The sequence below is a fragment of the Cephus cinctus genome, unplaced genomic scaffold (genome assembly GCF_000341935.2).
Source record: "Cephus cinctus unplaced genomic scaffold, Ccin1 Ccin1_scaffold0121, whole genome shotgun sequence".
NCBI classification, from domain to species: Eukaryota; Metazoa; Arthropoda; class Insecta; order Hymenoptera; family Cephidae; genus Cephus; species Cephus cinctus.
The window spans coordinates 37,625-59,685 of record NW_014332855.1 but is presented as its reverse complement, the minus strand read 5'-3'; the positions used below and the strand labels follow the sequence as shown (position 1 = coordinate 59,685).

The following is a 22,061-nucleotide window of genomic DNA, read 5'->3' as shown; positions in this document are numbered from 1 at the left end:
TAAATAACAAGACGTAACAAATATTTTAGTTCTGGTTTATTTCAAACACCTTAAAAATCCGACTTACCGATCCAACTGTTGTGCGAACCATCGAAACCTAACCATTTCACAAATAGCTTGTTTCCACGTTTCCTCAGTACCGTCTCCACAAGATATATGTCGGGATACTTGACGCTGGTAAGTTTATGTTCATAGAAGCCACCTTCGATGGGATAATCCTGGTAGTCCTTGAGAGTGTACGTCACCGGATCGGTATTCTTCACTCGACTTACGGTGAAATTTCAGTTGTCAAATTGGGTGTATAGCGTTTCTCGAAAACGTGTTTATATTTGCTAATTCGCATTCTGTGGCCGACTTTAAACTTTGATCGTTTAAGTGTGGACTTAACTTTGAATTTCTTGTACACCCGTTGTAGTAGTTCCTTCTCGTTACGAGCAGTCACATCTGTCGGCTTCATACCAACGGTTGCGATGCTTACTGTTATTGTAAGAGGATACCAAGTTCGATAAGATATCCAGCCACTGTAGGCTAAACTGCATCCACATCTTACTTTTCAAAGTACGATTAAAGCGCTCGCAGATCGATGCCTTCAAGTTACTGAATGTCGAGTACAGGGAATTATCGTGTTTTTGCATAAGATCCTTGAATTCGGAATTGTAAAACTCTCGGCCTTGATCAACATGCAATATCCTCGAGATTCAATCCTGCGCCAGTATAGATCTCATAGCGTCTGTCACGTCTTTAGCGTTCTTGCTCTTCGTCGGCACGGCCCAAACAAACTTTGAAAATATGTCGATGACGGTAAGCAGATACTTGCATCCGTGGTATTCTCTGGCGTACGCTGACATGTCAAAGAGATCCGCTTGCCAAGTCTCGTACAGCCCGCGGACGTCAACGTACCGGCGCTGGTAATTTCTCCTCGCAGGTCTATTCAGTTCCTTCACCACCGCTGACTTTTTTCCATCCATTCTCCAGTGCACTCAATCTGGCGTCCATCTGAGAAGTGATCAGAGAGTTGCGAATAGCCAATTCTTGTCCTGGCTCGATATCAGCTTGCAGACGTTTCAACGCTTCCTTCGTGGTATAATCGAGTGATTGAATCATCAAGTTGTTGTTATCGATATCATTGCGCATTTCAGCAGTTACCTGAAACGCGGTATTGACCTCCTGTTTCACTACAGTTTTCATCAGATTCAAGGTCACAGCATCGTTTTCCTCCTCGGAATTGGCGACGTTGCATAGCCTCTTATTATCAATGTCGTAGTGTCCAGCAGCAGTGAACTTGAATCCAGCGCCAGGGCGACCACTGCTACTCGTAACCGCGGTCCTGCTACTCAACTGACGTCCGAACACGATCGACGCTCATACTGAAAGTGGCGATCGTGATCGTTTCATCGAATTAATAAATAATACCCGCCTCGCGCAATTCTTCGATAATCGATACGATTTCGTTCAAGTGATTGGAGTTACCGGCCCCCCGAGACGCAAGGAGCAGGCGAAGGCGGTCTACCAGTTCGTTGGGATCGTCCCAGACACGTAATCCGTTCATCCGTCCTTGGCAGCGATCATGTTCCGCGGTACTATACTTTCACCTGTTACAGAGGACTGTTCGATCAATTTTGCAATAACGTTATGAAATTTGAAACTCTTGCTCTTACAAATTGCACCATCAGGTTTATAGTATTTTCTATGTGCATTCGTCGTTAAAATAATGTTTTTGTAATTGGCCAAGTCATCCTGGGTTACACTAGTGTCGTCAGGTACCTTCCTGAACAAGAGTTCGTTCAAACCCGTAGTTTTCAAGTAAGTCGCCTATATGGATTTTGGTCCCTCAAAGCTGATAGGCTATCATCAATTTGTTCTTGGCGAGTTTACGCACACCATAGGCAGTGTCCAGATGGTTTCCTCGATTCGATAGCAACATTTCGAGATACTGTTGCATAGGATCGTTCTGATTAACGGGTACATCTGCGTCGTCGTTATCTCCTTTTTCGTCAACATGTTTACCTTCTTCTTCTTCTTCTTCTTCGTCTTTATCTTCTACTTGCTCATCATCGACTCCCTCGAAAGAATCATTCTTTAGCGACTTGAAGGATTCATCAACCGATCTAAACGTATCATCCGCTTCTACGTCTTACTTTATTTCATCCTTAATCTCGTCTTTGATAAGATTACGCTCCGGCTGAGATGCAGTCACTAGTTTTTGTAGTGGAGTTACTACCGGTTTGAGGACCTGACTCATCGTCTGTTCAACGTACTCTCTACCCAATTTTAGCATTCTATGCTTTTTGCGAATCGCATCACTGGCTTTAGCGATTTGGCGTAAGACGTCTTTTTGCTCCTGAAGTTTTTTGCGTTGCATGCTGACGCTGCTGAATCCAAAACGCTACTGCATTAATTTTTTTTCAATGATCATTCATTTATGCGCACGAAGCAATCGAATCCTTTTCTGTATGTACCTACGTCGAGTTCGCTGTCCTTGTCGATCACGAGAAACCCATACTTATCACCGTTCCTGCATGTCGAATACAGGTCTTTAAACTGTGGGTAACTCATATCAGTGTTTATATGGTCATCCTACACATGCTTGATGTTAGAGACTCAAATGAGCGGGGTGACGAATAATACACGGTTAACTGTTTATTTTATTTTTAACTATCTTGGAGTCTTACAGAAGGAACACTAAATACTACACTTATTCGCACGACCGTCCCTTTTATCCCTGGCCCGGTTAACGGAATTCTCTCCGTCGTGGCTTCGCCCTCTCTTACCCGTTCGGCCGCGGGGGCTCGTCGCTGCGCGCCGAAATCTCCCTTAGCCGCCGGGTGATTCCAGCGCTAATTCTCCCTGTCTTCCTTTCGGTCGCCGGAAAGGAATAAACCAAGAACTAATAATACCAACAATAGAACACCGAATATAACAACATAATAATCGTACGTATAATATATTTGTGGGACCGAGGGCCCGTTCCTTAACACTTGAGATTCATTTCATCCTGCTTAAAGAGCATCAGCAGATTAGCATTATCCCGTAGCAGATGTTTAGGAATGCGAGCGTACGTCTGACAGAGATAGAAACAGTCAACGTCCATGTGCCGCCCATGCTGAAGAAGGGTCTGATGTTATCTTGCTTCTCGCAAACTATGTCGTCATAAATAATTATCGAGTTTCGACATGCCTCGTTCGGTGGCAGCACTTGTTCGTGTTCCGTAAAGGGAAAGTACTCGACGTCATTTAAGTTGTTCGATGTGAATTTATACTTTTTTAAAAGATTACAAAAATGAACTTAACTCTAAATGAATATTTAATAAGAGTGATGCTGCTCGATTCAGATGCCAATTCTCACTGACTTCCTCTCGATCGTTCCGTATAAAGACACCTCGATTTCCGGTGTCCGGTGTCTATATCTTATCGGTAAGGCTTCTGTAGTCATCATAACTCGCCGTCCACCCGATCTAAACGTATCATCCGCTTCTACGTCTTACTTTATTTCATCCTTAATCTCGTCTTTGATAAGATTACGCTCCGGCTGAGATGCAGTCACTAGTTTTTGTAGTGGAGTTACTACCGGTTTGAGGACCTGACTCATCGTCTGTTCAACGTACTCTCTACCCAATTTTAGCATTCTATGCTTTTTGCGAATCGCATCACTGGCTTTAGCGATTTGGCGTAAGACGTCTTTTTGCTCCTGAAGTTTTTTGCGTTGCATGCTGACGCTGCTGAATCCAAAACGCTACTGCATTAATTTTTTTTCAATGATCATTCATTTATGCGCACGAAGCAATCGAATCCTTTTCTGTATGTACCTACGTCGAGTTCGCTGTCCTTGTCGATCACGAGAAACCCATACTTATCACCGTTCCTGCATGTCGAATACAGGTCTTTAAACTGTGGGTAACTCATATCAGTGTTTATATGGTCATCCTACACATGCTTGATGTTAGAGACTCAAATGAGCGGGGTGACGAATAATACACGGTTAACTGTTTATTTTATTTTTAACTATCTTGGAGTCTTACAGAAGGAACACTAAATACTACACTTATTCGCACGACCGTCCCTTTTATCCCTGGCCCGGTTAACGGAATTCTCTCCGTCGTGGCTTCGCCCTCTCTTACCCGTTCGGCCGCGGGGGCTCGTCGCTGCGCGCCGAAATCTCCCTTAGCCGCCGGGTGATTCCAGCGCTAATTCTCCCTGTCTTCCTTTCGGTCGCCGGAAAGGAATAAACCAAGAACTAATAATACCAACAATAGAACACCGAATATAACAACATAATAATCGTACGTATAATATATTTGTGGGACCGAGGGCCCGTTCCTTAACACTTGAGATTCATTTCATCCTGCTTAAAGAGCATCAGCAGATTAGCATTATCCCGTAGCAGATGTTTAGGAATGCGAGCGTACGTCTGACAGAGATAGAAACAGTCAACGTCCATGTGCCGCCCATGCTGAAGAAGGGTCTGATGTTATCTTGCTTCTCGCAAACTATGTCGTCATAAATAATTATCGAGTTTCGACATGCCTCGTTCGGTGGCAGCACTTGTTCGTGTTCCGTAAAGGGAAAGTACTCGACGTCATTTAAGTTGTTCGATGTGAATTTATACTTTTTTAAAAGATTACAAAAATGAACTTAACTCTAAATGAATATTTAATAAGAGTGATGCTGCTCGATTCAGATGCCAATTCTCACTGACTTCCTCTCGATCGTTCCGTATAAAGACACCTCGATTTCCGGTGTCCGGTGTCTATATCTTATCGGTAAGGCTTCTGTAGTCATCATAACTCGCCGTCCACGGATGCGAGTAAACGTTCTAAAAACTTGTACTTTGGCTGATCAAGCGATTTTGAGTAGACATTTTCGAATCTTAATCCGTTAGGATGAGTTATGAGAACGAGCATTGCGTTCGTCTTTCCACAATTGGATGGTCCTTAGCATTCTATGCTTTTTGCGAATCGCATCACTGGCTTTAGCGATTTGGCGTAAGACGTCTTTTTGCTCCTGAAGTTTTTTGCGTTGCATGCTGACGCTGCTGAATCCAAAACGCTACTGCATTAATTTTTTTTCAATGATCATTCATTTATGCGCACGAAGCAATCGAATCCTTTTCTGTATGTACCTACGTCGAGTTCGCTGTCCTTGTCGATCACGAGAAACCCATACTTATCACCGTTCCTGCATGTCGAATACAGGTCTTTAAACTGTGGGTAACTCATATCAGTGTTTATATGGTCATCCTACACATGCTTGATGTTAGAGACTCAAATGAGCGGGGTGACGAATAATACACGGTTAACTGTTTATTTTATTTTTAACTATCTTGGAGTCTTACAGAAGGAACACTAAATACTACACTTATTCGCACGACCGTCCCTTTTATCCCTGGCCCGGTTAACGGAATTCTCTCCGTCGTGGCTTCGCCCTCTCTTACCCGTTCGGCCGCGGGGGCTCGTCGCTGCGCGCCGAAATCTCCCTTAGCCGCCGGGTGATTCCAGCGCTAATTCTCCCTGTCTTCCTTTCGGTCGCCGGAAAGGAATAAACCAAGAACTAATAATACCAACAATAGAACACCGAATATAACAACATAATAATCGTACGTATAATATATTTGTGGGACCGAGGGCCCGTTCCTTAACACTTGAGATTCATTTCATCCTGCTTAAAGAGCATCAGCAGATTAGCATTATCCCGTAGCAGATGTTTAGGAATGCGAGCGTACGTCTGACAGAGATAGAAACAGTCAACGTCCATGTGCCGCCCATGCTGAAGAAGGGTCTGATGTTATCTTGCTTCTCGCAAACTATGTCGTCATAAATAATTATCGAGTTTCGACATGCCTCGTTCGGTGGCAGCACTTGTTCGTGTTCCGTAAAGGGAAAGTACTCGACGTCATTTAAGTTGTTCGATGTGAATTTATACTTTTTTAAAAGATTACAAAAATGAACTTAACTCTAAATGAATATTTAATAAGAGTGATGCTGCTCGATTCAGATGCCAATTCTCACTGACTTCCTCTCGATCGTTCCGTATAAAGACACCTCGATTTCCGGTGTCCGGTGTCTATATCTTATCGGTAAGGCTTCTGTAGTCATCATAACTCGCCGTCCACGGATGCGAGTAAACGTTCTAAAAACTTGTACTTTGGCTGATCAAGCGATTTTGAGTAGACATTTTCGAATCTTAATCCGTTAGGATGAGTTATGAGAACGAGCATTGCGTTCGTCTTTCCACAATTGGATGGTCCGCAAAACACTGCTCGTATACTATTTGGCAGTAATTCGCCGTGTCGCTTGGTCTCCTTCTCCTTTATTCGCACGATTTTGTCAAAGTTCGTTACAGGTAACCTGACGGACTGCTTCTCAAACCTCATCTCGATCTTGACTAACGTGGAAACTATAAATGACGAGTTTATAAGGATCACTGTTCAGTCGGAACTGTTTCACCGCAGGGACATGATCGTGCATCCTAAGCGTAAACGCATTGGTAAGAAAAAATGTCATCGTGACAGAGGATTAGTCAACAGGATCATCAACAGTCTACCCGTTGAGTTACATATACCCGGTTATCAGTACTGTGGACCCGGTACGAAACTAGCAAAGAGACTCGGGCGAGCCGATCCAGGCATCAACCTCCTCGACGCAGCCTGCAAAGAGCACAACCTCGCCCACTCAAAGAATCGAGAGAGTCTCGAACACAGAGGGGCGGAAGACAGGGTACTGGCCGACAAAGCTTGGAAGCGCGTTTTCGCTAAAGACGCGAGTCTCGCCGAGAAGGCGGCGGCCAGGTCCGTAGCGAACGTAATGGGTGCCAAGTCGAAATTCGGTATGGGACTCAAGAAGAAACCAAAGACTGTAACGCTGGGGAAAGTGATAGAGAAAGCCAAAGATCGATAATTCCTAGCAACGATGCACGGGTAGCTATCAGATCTGCTTTCAAGGGTGCACAAGCTCCCGTCAAACGAGCGGGTAGAAAGCATAACGTGCAAGCACCGCGGGTTCTTCCCCTGCCGTCCAAAGTCGGAGGCTTCGTACCGTTTCTCGTCCCTGTGTTTGCCAGTCTCACTGCCGCTGGAGCGTTGGCCGGCGGTGCTGCAGGTATAGCCAAAGCCGTGAACGAAGCGAATGCAAAGAAGGAGCAACTGAAGGAAAGTCAGAGGCACAACGAGACGATGGAAGCCATCGCGTTAGGCAAAGTACTTGAAACTCTACAGAAAAGGACTGGCCTTCATCTGATGCCAAAAAACTTGAAGTGAATCTACCACGCCGAAAAATACGCGAAGATCATGAAGATTCCACATTTTCGCGGAGTCTTCATGCGGAACGCTATGCCGCAGGGAGTGCCGTACAAGTACGAGTCGGCAATCGTCAATCTCGACGACGAAGATGGTCCAGGAACATATTGGGTCGCGTACAAGAAGCTGAACGATCGAGTCATTTATTTCGACAGTTTCGGCAATCTCCGACCACTGCTAGATCTTATCGGATATCTCGGTGTTGGTAGTGTAAAGTACAATTACAAGCGATATCAGGAGTACGATACTTTTGCATGTGGACACTTGTGTCTAATGTTCCTATGCGGGCAATTAAATAGTAAAAACAAGTATTGTCTATATAAGCTTGCTATGTAATTTCACAAGGTCAGTTGTGCGTTTACAATCATGGAGGATTTATTCACATTAACTTTATCAGGCACCTCCTCCATGCTGGAAGCTGAATACTTCCCTCCTACCGAGCTTTCCCCGTACAAAATTTACGTTGTGGGGCTCATCGAGTTGCTGACCTTTAGTTCTCTCGCACATCATTTACCTACCGATCTCTACCAAGACGATAGATCACCTGCAACTTCGAATAGTCGATCAAGACGGGAAGCTCGTGAATTTTCAAGGAGAAGTCATAACGATCAGACTGCACGTCAGATCTATGCGATAATGGGTGTCGTCTACAATAGGAAAATTGGCAGTGGTTATAATAGTAAGCCGATATGCCAAAGAGGGATCAGTCGTCGACCGCTTCTTAAGGCGCTAACTCGGCGAAACGTCTTGTTTCTGGAAAATCTAGGATTCAAGGTCACAAGAGGAAAGTAAAGCGTTCGTTCTGTTGCATTCTTTTCGTCTGTCGCGTACCGTGGAGGAAGAAACGCTGAACATTCACACACCGATCGTCTTCGATGAATCTATAGCACACTGTGAAACGCACGCGCATCAACCTTACGCCTCATTAACATTCAATAACAGTGACGAGGTTCGAATATCCGTTAAACATCAAGACCTTTGCTTACTACCCACCAGAAATTTGCTGCACATGTATGGTAAGCTCGTCAAGGAAGATGGTTCCATAACGGCTACGAACACCGTTCTGGCCAAAAACGACATTTGCCATTTCTTCGAGATTCGCTACGAGATGAATGGCATAGAGATCTCATGAAGAGTTACATTTTCCTGACTCCTGGTCAACGCTCGTTGATGGATAACGCTGGTTGGACGGAAGAAGAGAAATTGACCGTTTTACCGTTGGTCAGAGACGTTAAACTCTTCTTGAATTTGCAATGCTATCCCTACGGAAACCTAAACTTTGAAGTTGATCGTAATGAGTATGCTTTGCTATACGAGATGTATGTAAACTTTCAAACTACTTATTACGGCAAAGACCCTGAGCCAATACTGAGGAAGAGTAATTTCCTCGCCTATGGTCCACTAATCGTCATCGATTTTTCAAAACAAAATCAATTGCTAAAATTTGGACCAGTCGACCTTCATCTAGAATTTGAGGTAGATAACGATTTCCCTATCGAGACATCGGCGTTTTGTCTGATCATGGAAGATCTTATAGTCGAAAACAAACCGATCAGTGGTGGAGTGAACAAATTGGTATAAAGAGGCTGTAATCGTTTCTCCCTGCACAGTTCATCAAAATGGAATTCATCGTGGACGTAAAAGGTTTCAATAAACCTTCGAACGAGTTTGTCCTGAAGGAGTTATCCGTGATTGGAGTCAGCAGTAATTTCTCCGAGCCTGCAACGTTCCTGTTCCAACCACTTTGTTCATGGAAATGCTTACCCACCAAATAAAAGAGTATACATTTATGGCTGGAATGCAATTTTCATGGAATTATCTTGGACCTCCGGTGATGTACCTTACAATCACGCAAAAAGGATTCTTCGAGTCATTTTGCAAGATGCCCACAGGATCTATGTGAAAGGAGTGGAGAAGATCTAGTTCGAAGTAGATCTAGACGATATACTTATCCACTAACCTACTGAGTCTCCGACGTTTAAACATTCCACCCCAACCTAACCTAACCTAATTTACTTTAACGGTCCATGCTATATTGATATATGAAGATACGGTATCGACTAGTGGGGTAGAAATTTGTGAGTAAGTAGGCTGTGGGCAAAATGGTCCGTGGGTATCTGGGTCGACGGAAATTTCAGCCTGTGGTCCGTGAGCGACTGGGTCCGTGAGCAACTTGGTCCGTGGGCAAGTGGGCGGTAGGCAAACCGTCCGTGCGCATCTGGTTCTGTGGGCAATTGGTCTGTGCTCATCTGGTCCCTCCCTATAAGGAGCACGTTTACATTGAAATTCAATCCGATTATACTGCCCACCGAGACAACGCATGAGGAGTCGATTCTCATTGGCAGCACGCACCATGCTTTGAAAGAGATCATTGTCATCCTTTACGGCTTTTGATATCCTTGCCGGTAGAAATGTCGAGAAACTATTAGTAGTATAGCTGGGCCGGTTCTAAATACAGATTCCTGCACCGACATATACCAACACTCGAGGACCTTCGAAGGTGGGTGTCCGTACTAAATTGGCAACGTGTGTGCCCACAATTTCCGGAAGTGACGTCATGAAGACCCCTCGGTTCTAAGAATTTTCGCTCAATTCCGGGAATTTTGCGTCACATTCCGGGAATTTTGCCCTCGATTCTAGGAATTACACACGATCGAGAACGTTCTAGAACATTCTAGAAGCTTCTATGATTCGTATCCGGGCTAGAGCTTCAGCCGATTTGACCATAAACGTTATCTCGCAGAATTGCGCATCGAGGATGCAGTAGCAGCAGCAGCGATTTCAGGAAATGTGTCCGCTCTCGTCAGCCATTCGATTCCAGGAAGCCTCCGTGCAGGTTTCGAACGGCAGACCCCTGCCCCGAAGCTTTCGATGTCTCCCCCGACCCCCATGCAGACTTCAGGCGGCAGCCGAACACTGTTTTGACCTTGTTATTCAGGGTATCGAATTACTCACAGAAGATAAGCGACCCTTTGTGCACTTCTGAATGCGCGTCGAAAATTTTTTGATGTACAGTTCGAGCTCAAAGTGCGCAATTCGGGTAGGTGTCTTATCGCTCGAACCGATGCAAAACAATTCCAGGAAAACCTCGGAAGCCTCGTGCAGGTTTGTGCAAGTCGAAACGCTTCTCGCAAGCGTGGTGGTGGGGTCAAAGTCATTCTAGAAAAATCTATATATCGGTTGTTCAAATACGTAATACCGAACGTTATCTCGCAGAGTCGTGCGTCGAGAATGTAGTCCCTCATTCTCCGAGGTTTCAAATTACTCGTAGGAGATACGTAAGCGCGCGACACAACTTCGTAGGAGAAGGGCTACGGTTCATCCGAATATTCTAGAACGTAAGTCACTCCGTTTGGAAGATGCATCGACCTTGATATTAATTCCAGGAATCTCCGCCGGCGATTCAATTCCTAGAAATTTCTGAAACCTCCTATCCCCATTTTAACCCTTAACAGTTTTCTATAAAAGGAGGAGCTGAACGTACCTTCGTTAGTTTGCTGTGACAATTCGACCGATGCCGAATAAGAGGAAACAACGCGAGCTCAGAGTTCGAATACAGTTACTATTAAAGAATATCGCAGAAGTGAAACATTTGATCGAAGCTAAAAGAAATTAAAACAGCCTTCTACGAAATCTAAAAAAAAACTTCATCTACAGTAAAAAATGGATTTCTCAACAATTAACAAAGTCGGTCGTTTGCATGACTATCTTCCGACAAAGAAATTGGCTGAGTTGGAACCCCAGAAAGAATACAAAATCACCAGAATAAGAAGAGTTCGAACCAAATATGGAACGAGACTGATCCTCAATACAGAAGACAGCTTTTCGACGTTTCTACCTGCAAGGATTGCAAAAGCTTTGAATGACGACGAGGATCTATTGAAAAAGATGGTGCAAACCTGTGAGGAGAATCGAGTCCTCATGCGTTATCTCGGCGGACGGTACAACCAGATCGACTTCCAATGTCTATAAACTTTGTACTCGTGCTTCAACTACTATGTATGCGTGTTAAATAAATATACATCTTATTATATCTTATGTCATAATTCATAATCAAAAAATATACATTTCGACAACGAGTTCCTTAAAAATGTCACATTTTCAGTCGAGCAATTAAAATGTGGAGGATGATGATTCGTACATCGAGTAAGCGAGTTTTTTCGCAATTTTTGCAGCGAAGGGCATCCCACATCTCCCAGATCCACGATGTGCTCGGATCGTCCAATGCAAGCTCCCAACCAAATTTTCTTCTTCAATCCTTATGTAGATCTTAGATGCATTTTGCAAGATGACTCGAAGAATGTTTTTAGCTTGATTGTAAGCAACGTCCCCAGCGCTCCAGGATATACTATGAAAATTGCGCTCCAACCACAAATGTATACTTTTGCATTTAGCCGGTAGATGGTTCCATGGACAAGGTGGTTGAAAGAGAAACATTGCAGACTCGGAGAAATAGCTGCCAACTCCAATCACGGATAGCTCCTTCAGGACGAAGTCGCTCAAGGGTTTCTTGGTACCTTGTACGTTCACGATGAATTCCATTTTTTTGATGAACTGCGCAGGGAGAGACGATTGTAGCCTCTTTATATAAATTTTTTCACCCCACCACTGATCGGATTGTATTCTACGATACGATCGTGCAAACCCAGGATCAGACTCAGCGGAATGGATACGTTGAAGTAACCGTCTGCAATTGTGAATTTATCCCTTGACGTCGAGCCAACCGGCATTCTCCATCAAGGATCGTTGACTGGAACTCAGGAAACCATATCCCTTCATGAGACTTGTGAAACCGACGTTCTTGTTCCGGTCGATCTCTATAGCATTCATTTCAGAGCAAATCTCCTCGAAGAAATGGCAAATGTCTTTATTGGCCAGAACGGTGTTCGTAGCCGTTGTGGAACCATCTTCCTTGACGAGATTGCCATACATGTGCAGCGAATTTCTGGTGGGTAGTAAGCAAAGGTCTTGATGTTTAACGGATATTCGAACCTCGTCACTGTTATTGAATGTTAATGAGGCGTAAGGTTGATGCACGTGCGTTTCACAGTGTGCTATAGATTCATCGAAGACGATCGGTGTGTGAATGTTCAGCGTTTCTTCCTCCACGGTACGCGACAGACGAAAAGAATGCAACAGAACGAACGCTTTACTTTCCTCTTGTGACTTTGAATCCTAGATTTTCCAGAAACAAGACGTTTCGCCGAGTTAGCGCCTTAAGAAGCGGTCGACGACTGATCCCTCTTTGGCATATCGGCTTACTATTATAACCACTGCCAATTTTCCTATTGTAGACGACACCCATTATCGCATAGATCTGACGTGCAGTCTGATCGTTATGACTTCTCCTTGAAAATTCACGAGCTTCCCGTCTTGATCGACTATTCGAAGTTGCAGGTGATCTATCGTCTTGGTAGAGATCGGTAGGTAAATGATGTGCGATGGCACCTCTACGATCATGTATTCGTGTGGTACGATCGGAAAGAACTCGTGTATGGTGTGCACTTTACATTCGTTGATGTAAGCACCCGTAGTGACGTTGCATTCGACTCGTAGAGCGTTAACCTTGAGAATGGCACGTTGGACGTATGTAATTTATTAGCTTTCAGGAAGCAATGAGTGAAGCCCAGCAAGCGGCCTATGGAATCATTGGGTCGAAAGTCGACAGCACGGTTACATGTAATTTCGCTGCACAACGTATTATTGTTAGGTTTAATCTGAATGACGATGCTCTTGTCCGTCAACGCGCTATGCACGTAGTTTTCGATATTTTCGATTTCGTAGCTACCAGTAGGTATAGTGATAACTTCATCCCCTACGTAGAGCTTGTTGTGATCCGTGTCCACGTTGGGAATCGAATTGAAGATTAGCAGTTCGATGAGTCCCAGAGCATAATTTTTGTACGGGGAAAGTTCGATAGGAGGGAAGTATTTAGCTTCCAGTATGGAGGAGGTGCCTGATAAAGTTAATGTGAATAAATCCTCCATGATTGTAAACGCTCAACTGACCTTGTGAAATTACATAGCAACCTTATATAGACAATACTTGTTTTTACGATTTAATTGCCCGCATAGGAACATTAGACACAAGTGTCCACATGCAAAAGTATCGTACTCCTGATATCGCTTGTAATTGTATTTTATACTACCAACACCGAGATATCTGATAAGCGGATAAGTTTTCTGTGGCTAGAAACCTGGTCAACATCATCGCCGTTAAAAATATCCGATAAGATCTACCGGTGGTCGAAGATTGCCAAAACTGTCGAAATAAATGACTTGATCGTTCAGCTTCTTGTACGCGATCTAGTATGTTCCTGGACCATCTTCGTCGTTCAAATTGATGATTGCCGATTCGTACTTGTATGGTTCATCTTTCGGCATAGCGTTCAGCATGAAGACTCCTCGAAAATGTGGAACCTTCATGATCTTGGCGTATTTGAGCAGATCCGCATCGGTCAACGCTCGATGAGGTAGTTTCAGTTCAAATTTGTTGGCGTTAGATGTAGACCTAATCCTTTTTTGTAGGGTTTCAAGTACAATCCTTTGCCAAGTGAGATGGCTTCCACTGTTTTGTTATGCCGCTATCAGTCCTTCAGCTGCTCTTAGGTTGCGTTCGCATGATTCACGGCTTTGGCTATTCCTGCAACACCACTGGCTAATGCTCCAGCGGCACTTAGACCCGCAAAACACAGGGACGAAAAGCAATAGGAGCCTCCGAATTTGAAGGGTAGAACGCGCGGTGCTCCAACGTTACGTTTACCACCCGCTCGTTTGACGGCATAATTGTCCACCCTTGGATAATTATTTACGACGAGATAGCTCGCGAGAAGCAATATAACATCAGAGCCCTCTTCAGCATGAGGCGGCACAGAGATGTTAACTGTTTCTATCTATCCTATCCTATCCTATCTAATCACAAGCATGTGGACGATGACCATTTAAACACTGATATGACTTACGGATAGTTCAAAGATCTGTGTTCGACATGCGGGAACCGTGATAAGTATGGGTTTCTCGTAATCGACAAGGATAGCGAGGTCGACGGAGGTAGATACAGAAAAAGATTCGATTGGTTCGTGAGCATAAATGAATGATCAATGAAAAAACGAATGCAGTAGTGTTTCAGATTCAGTAACGGCAACATGCAACGCAGAGAACTTCAAGAGCGAAAAGACGTCTTACATCAAATCGTTAAAGCCAGCGATGCGATTCGTAAGAAGCATAGAATGATAAAATTGGGTAAAGAAAGCATCAAACAAACGATGAGTGAGGTCTTGAAACCGGTAGTGACTCCACTGCAGAATTAATGTCATATGAGGATTCAGAATATTTATTTCTTATTCAATTATCTGTTTGTGGTTGGCATGAGATGTAGATTTTCTTTTTCTTTCCTGGGATTTCTTGTTCACTATAAAGTCATTGACGATTGCAGAAATACATTTTGATTCATGAAAGCTATTCTACATCTAACGCGGTCTTCTCGTAAGCCGAAAGCAGGAAGAAAGAAATGGAACAGTTAATTTTTAATATTAGGCGGCGGAGGTTCATGACGTCTCACGCCAGGGTAGCTCTTCATGTTCCCCTTTCTTCTCGATACGTGCAATGATCCCATTTCGGAACATCGGTACAAACAACATCGTGATGGTCCATATCGATGTTCTCTTCGTTGCTGGCCCCATACTTAATTTGGGAGCCCTCGGCGGCGGGGTGGAGGCGTCAGGTAGCGTCGATTATCCTCAACTATCCTTGATCTCGTAGTGATTTTCCTTGCAGCGAGATGGAGATCTCTCGATTTCGTATCAAGATACGAAATGTATGAAATATATTTAACAGTAACGTTAGCTTAATTCTTTATAAATATTCTAATCAGGATTCCTGGCCGATACTCTTCGTTACTTTTGTGCAAAGGACGATATTACGTCTTGATCTATAAACACAATAGTTATTTATTTCAGAGTTTGTGATGTCATTTACGTCACAGTATATATCTGTTTCTAAATTGTTTTATTGTTTCATTTTTTTAAGAAACATCAAAGACCATGCGGGGGTGATTCATTTAATATTATTTTTGTCCCTAAGCTAGTTGCTGAAAATCCTTTTAGAGATATTCTTTTCGAATAAAGTTAAACCTCTGTGATAAATTGCAGTTGAATCAGAGATGGCGACTTTTTCGAAGTATTGTATATTCAATTATATATTTATTTTGTATTCGAATAACAAAAAATACTGTTTTTGTTGTCTAGGAGCGTCTAAAAAATATTTATCATTTGGTTCATGAAGTTGAAGACGAACGAAACCGCTCAGAACACAATTTAAATAATATCGTAAAAGCTCACGAGAAGATTACTCCTGATGACAAAGTTTCACTCTATTACCAACAAAGGTTGAAAAATCTTTATAATGCTGCCGTTTCAGATGCTCAGCAAGAAGAAGATTTAATACGCAAAGCCTTATCAAAAATAAGCGAAATTCGTGCGATAAGAAATGAACGACGTATTCAGGTAATACACTTTTTTGAATTTCTCATGTTACATTAATTAATATAATCGCATTGCGAAATTAAACTAGATTTTCAATTTATAATAAATGAAAATTATGGTAGGAAACACATACAACACATTTGTGTAGTAAGACATCTTGTAACATGTAAAATGTAAGTAGGCTAATCAATATCGGTCGAAATTATTAGATAATTTACGCAGATCATAAATCTAATTACCTATATATAGAGGTTCTACATAATATATCGAAGCACGAGGAACGTGGTTCATGTATAGGATATGTGCAATTAATAAAATTATAAAATGGAGTTTTAAAAACGGTGTTTCAATGCCTGTAAATGAAATATCTTAGAAATAATGCAAAATACAAAAGCTCACATCTTTTTGCAGGACACACCATTTCCTCCAAAAAATGTTATTATTGTTAAAATAATGGACAAGCTCGTTTCTATGCTGTCAGATAACAAAGTTATAGTTACAAATTGGCCATTTCGCGCGATTTGTATATACATGTTGTAACGTGGCGTCAGAACGACCCGTTACAAAAGTCCCGCACCTCCGCGCGCTGCCGACAACTCGGCAGTGCCTCTGGCCTCCATCTCCAGAGTTCGTAGGTTCGTGGTTCGAGAGGAGGGAACGGGGGAAAGTAGTGGACTGGCGGCGGAGGCACGGGGCCCTTTTGGGTTGAGACCCCGCACGTAAGGGGTGCTCAACCGCCGGGACGCACTTTCGGTACCCCGGGAACTTTGACCGGCCACCTACCGCGGAGAGCGGTAGGTAGGAGCGAGGAGTGTGTCGCGGGGAGTCCGTGTGTAAGGACTCGGGTGTTCGGCGGACTCCGAGAAAATGAGTTCTTTTTCCGTGCTCGGGCGATAGCGGATCTATCGGAGAATCGCGGATTGACGGCATATCATCAGCCTAATTGACGGCATATCATTCATAGAATATATAGCTTGAACACTAAGAACGAGGACATTTTCAAATATTTTGATGTATTCTTTAGAGTTCATACGAGTTGATATTTCAACTAATTCTCCAGGACCAGCAGGAGTGATCTAGCGCCACATCGCACAAGTAATTTGCCCAATCCGTTTTGTGGATACAACATATTTTGGACAAGTCATTTATCTCTTGGTTTGTACGTTTCAACGTTTGGACGTTTGTTATTCTTCCGATGATCCTTGAATCCGTTTTCTCCTTGTTGTTAAAATTGAATAATCTACTTCTTGACAGCTTTTTCAGTGCATGGGATAGCTGTTGCAATATTACTTATTTTTTGACTTGTTTTCTCTCATAAGTTATTGAACATCTTGAAGGACTCAAAGTTAGTGTTACGTCTTGGTCTTCCTATATACGTCATTCGCCCACTTATATCCATAGCCAACCCGCACATATTGTTATATATCCGAATCCATACATCAAGAGACTCGGTCGAGTCTCGCGCCAAGTACAGGCAACCGGCTCGCAGAGACTCTTTTCCCGAGTCATCTGTTATACCTGTGTTTGGAACGAAATATCTTATAAACCGCTATATATCGAAAAAAGTTATTGATACATTTTAGTAATAGTTCTAGTGATTTCACCCAAAAAAAAAACATTATTGAAAAAATAATCTGCTAACCTCCGGTGGCAGATAATTTTTTTCAAAGATTATCGGATTTTATAGATTTTGACGAGATTCAGAGTTCTACATGTTATTTGTGAATAGTTCTGCCTTTAGAACTGCACAAAAAATATTTTCAACAGCTTATTTCGACAAAACTTTTTTATTTTATTTTTATTTTATTTCGCAACTCATTACTTACAAAACGAGTACAGTGTCGCTCATCACATCTGCTCGTATATAGGCACGAGTTCTGAATTATAGTATTTATGCTCTTCCATGAATATGACAAGAGTTCTATGTCTCTGAAGTTAGCATATCAAGTCCTAGCATATCAAAAATAAAATGGAGTTCTATTCGGATACAGTCGAGTTCTATAGTCCCGGATACATTTTAACAATAGTTCCGATGATTTAGTGCAAAAACCAAAAATTCATAAATGATATGCTAACTTCACACACACAGAATTTTCAATGTCACAGAACTCTTTCAATTTTAATTTCTCAGCTTTTTACCATAAGAATTATCGATACAACTCTTTGAGAACTACCCAGAACTCCCATCAGAACTCCTGGAACTCTTCATTTTTTTGTTTTTTCGAATTTACTCTACTTGCTACGGAGAATCTTCGAAGTCACAGAACTCTTTCAATTTTAATTTCTCAGCTTTTTACCATAAGAATTATCGATACAACTCTTTGAGAACTACCCAGAACTCCCATCAGAACTCCTGGAACTCTTCATTTTTTTGTTTTTTCGAATTTACTCTACTTGCTACGGAGAATCTTCGAAGTCACAGAACTCTTTCAATTTTAATTTCTTAGCTTTTTACTATAAGAATTATCGACAGAAATCTGAGAACTATCCAGAACTCCCATCAGAACTTCTGGAACTCTTCATTTTTGTTGTTGACTGACTTGAGTAGCGATAAACAAAAATCAGACAAGCAATACGATGAGACAAGTTCAAGAAAAAGATAATTAGTTGCAATAAAAAAAAGATAGATTACTAACCGGACTTATATTCGACGTTTTTGGTTTTTTTCAATCGTTCGGTCAAGTATTATGATAAAACTTCAATAAAAAAATAGTAAAGTTTAATAAAATACAAATATAATACACAGGTTATTTACAGTTTTCGTATATCAAGATTCGTATCTCATGTGTTTGTAATTTTGTTGAAAATTTCTTAAATATCTTGTTTGTTATAGCAATATTTTTATAATTTAACGTAAAGAAGAACATCAGGATATACTCTGTTCTTACCACTTGCACAGGAACGATTAGTCAATAAGTCATCATATACATTGTAACGCATTTCCTGGTCTACGTTCTATCCGCGACCCCAATACAGTCAAAACATGGCCGGCTGGTATATCTTTCTCGCGTGGCCCCACGTCGGGCGCCATTTTGTAACGCATTTCCTGACCTACGTTCTATCCGCGACCCCAACGTGGCATTCCGCGGATCCCTTGGGCGCCAGGTGCATCCTTGCACCAGCCTGACTCGTCGGGCCTTTAATTTCTAATCCGCGGCACGTCAATTCCGGGAGTCTTTTCGAGCGGATCTTCCCGTTAGCTCCTAATCCGACATGGTAGAGGGGAACGTGAGGGCGGCGAGTATCTACAGGAATCAGCCGGCTTCTTTGGTAATGGCTAACACGGTGGGATTTAATTCCAACAATAACCCTTTATTTTGCCTAGGTAAACGAGTACAGTCGGGTGATGTATACGAGCGCTGCTCTATACAATTCTAATACACAACGCGGTCGCGGAGGTCATCCCTGTTGACGGTGGTCGGTTCAAATATGTACCGCTAGGACCCGTAGCGAGGCCCGCAGCCCCCCACTCCTCGTGCCAAGATGCACCGGCGGATGCGCTTCATCCCCGGCTGCATGGCTTCGGGGCGGTCGCCTAAACTGCACTTACCGAATCTTCCGGTGAACCGTACCTTCCTTCCTCGTCACTCGGGTGGTGGTGGTTGGCAATTTTTCCTCCTCGTCGGCCGTCTCCTTCCTCTATCCTCTGAGTTCCGTAGGAGCGCCGTCGTCGTAGATAGATCGAATTCCATATCACGTCCGGGGAAAAGCCATGTTGCCCAACAGGTCCTGCAACCCTCACACACTCTCACCACACTCAAACCGGAAAAATCGCGGTACCTTATCCGCCGATTTTCGGTATTCCGTTCCGCGGTTCGCAGCGAAGTGGCCCCCGGTCTCTCCCCGGTTTCTCTCCCCGGCTTCCCCTTGTCACGAACCTTCGTCGTCATCGGCATTCTCTTGGCGGCTTTCGTTGGCGACACGGCTCTACGTGCCCCTATGCTTTTATGTAACTGGCCGTCCCACGGATGCCACGTTACAACATATGTCCAATTTAGTCCTGCATTCGTTGGAGAAAAATGAAGAGTTTCAGGAGTTCTGGGTAGTTCTCAGAGAGTTCTATCGATCATTCTTATGGTAAAAAGCTGTGACATTGAAGATTCTGTGTGTGTGAAGTTAGCATATCATTTATGAATTATTGGTTTTTGCACTAAATCATCGGAACTATTGTTAAAATGTATCAGGGACTATAGAACTCGACTGTATCCGAATAGAACTCCATTTTATTTTTGATATATTAGGACTTGATATGCCAACTTCACAGACATAGAACTCTTGTCATATTCATGGAAGAGCACAAATACTATAATTCAGAACTCGTGCCTATATATGAGCAGATGTAATGAGCGTCACTGTACTCGTTTTGTACATATTCGAAATAAATTGCTGAAAATATTTTTTGTGCAGTTCTAAAGGTAGAACTATTCACAAATACCATGTAGAACTCTAAATCTCGTTGAAATCTATAAAATCCGATAATCTTTGAAAAACATGATCTGCTACGGGAAGTTAGCAGATTATTTTTTCAATCATGTTTTTTTTTGGTAAACTCACTAGAACTATTACTAGAATGTTTCAGGAACTATAGAACTTCACAGGCATGCGAAGTTCCAGGTACAGAATTGAAAAACTCATGTATGCAGCAACAGACAGATCATTGTTAGTATTCTGATTTGTTAACTAATCATTAAGAAAGGGAATTAAAGACCAATCAAATTCAGAAGAAGTAATTGAAGGGATAAGAAACGAAGTCGTTGAATAGGGTTGGAGAGCATAAAAGTTCGTCTTCTTATTTGTGTTCATTTTCTTGTATGCAGTCAGTCGTCGTTCTTTTTTAGAAACAGTATTCTTCGTGTAGTATGAATTATTCTAACTCTCATTCTTGAACAACGATCTTGTGTTCCACAGCTCTCTCTATTTGTTCATAATTATTGAAAGCAAGTCAAGTATGAAAATCAAGTTTTAAGAATAACTATTCAAATCGGTTTCAATAAGTGTAGCATACCTGATGATTCTATTCTGCGTATTTCGTGAAACAACGTCACTATCATCAATTATTAAACCATGCCACAACTTCATCTGGACCGAGGGTCCGTTCAAACAACATCACTGAAACTGCACTACTTTCACAGAAACCATAAAATAAAGAACAGTTGAAATCCTTTGTAAATCGTTGGGGTAAGCCTATGAGTACATTCGCACACAATCAGGTATACACAATAATTCATTTGTATCCAGAATACTTAACTTACATAAAACGGATCAAGAATATCCGAGCAAAGAAATAGTAGATTGTTCAGTTAAATTTCATTCTCATTTCATGTACCTGGATACCATATTAAATTTAGGCAACAATTCACCTCACATCGATTGGGAAGTCCCCTGGCACCTAATTCCTATTCCTTGCGATTCTTTACCTGCTGAAGCAATTAACATATCATGTAGACGTAGTAATGACTTTAGGCAATCAATAGAAACCGAGTGTCTTAAGTTACCAAAATTAGATTCAAATCAAGCAACTCAGTCGGATAGCGCACCCGTGTTGTTGTAATACTATACAAGTGGCGTGCGGTAGCAGCAAATAAAACAGTCAAAGACATGACCGATCTAACGCGTGGACGTACCGTTCAATATCGGCAAATCTGACCATTAATGAAGCGTGGTGGGAAGTACACTCGCGGATGCCAAAGATAGCTGCTTTGCTTAACAATTGTTTCATAGCTCGAGCGAGCGTCATTAGGATTCGTTGACAAACTACCGATATGGACATGGGCGTGCCTTCGACTGGCGCAGCAGCTACACGTGTAACGCGCGATCGGCAATTGTTTCAGGATACGCGTTCAGCCAGACGAATACTGGTACACGGTGTCCGAAACGTCATGCAATGAATTTTATATTATAAGCAGTCCTGAGGGAAACAGATTATTAAAGTGAGAGAGAGCCAGGAGGGTGGGTGGTGATACCGATGCATTAAATTTAAAATCATCGTCCTGCGTCTGCGACCTGAATTCAAAGTTATAGAGTACTCATCGATTCTGGAAACTGTAAAAAATACGTAAAATAGGAAAATATATTAGAAGAGAAACGCAGACACGTATCCCTCTTTTTCGTTCTTAGAATGTCCACACCAAGTTTCAGGACTTTGTTATTTTTGGTGGCAAAGTTACGCAACGCTCGTCGTAATTTTTCAATTTAACGTATTTTTTTTTAAATTCAGAGTCGTCAAATGTTGCATAACTTTTCCACCGGAAGTCACAAAATGCTGCAACTTGGTGCGGACATTCTAGGG

The 22,061-nt window shown here is 42.5% G+C and overlaps 1 protein-coding gene across 1 annotated transcript in view; it reads left to right on the top strand.

The window, feature by feature from the left end:
- The window catches only part of LOC107274839 (SAGA-associated factor 29-like), a 41,590-nt gene that overhangs the window by 8,690 nt on the left and 10,839 nt on the right, over window positions 1-22,061 (top strand). The window contains exon 2 of the mRNA XM_015754395.2: window positions 15,536-15,793. Within this exon, the coding sequence (XP_015609881.1) occupies window positions 15,536-15,793 (258 nt within the window). The remainder of the gene's footprint in view (window positions 1-15,535; window positions 15,794-22,061) is intronic.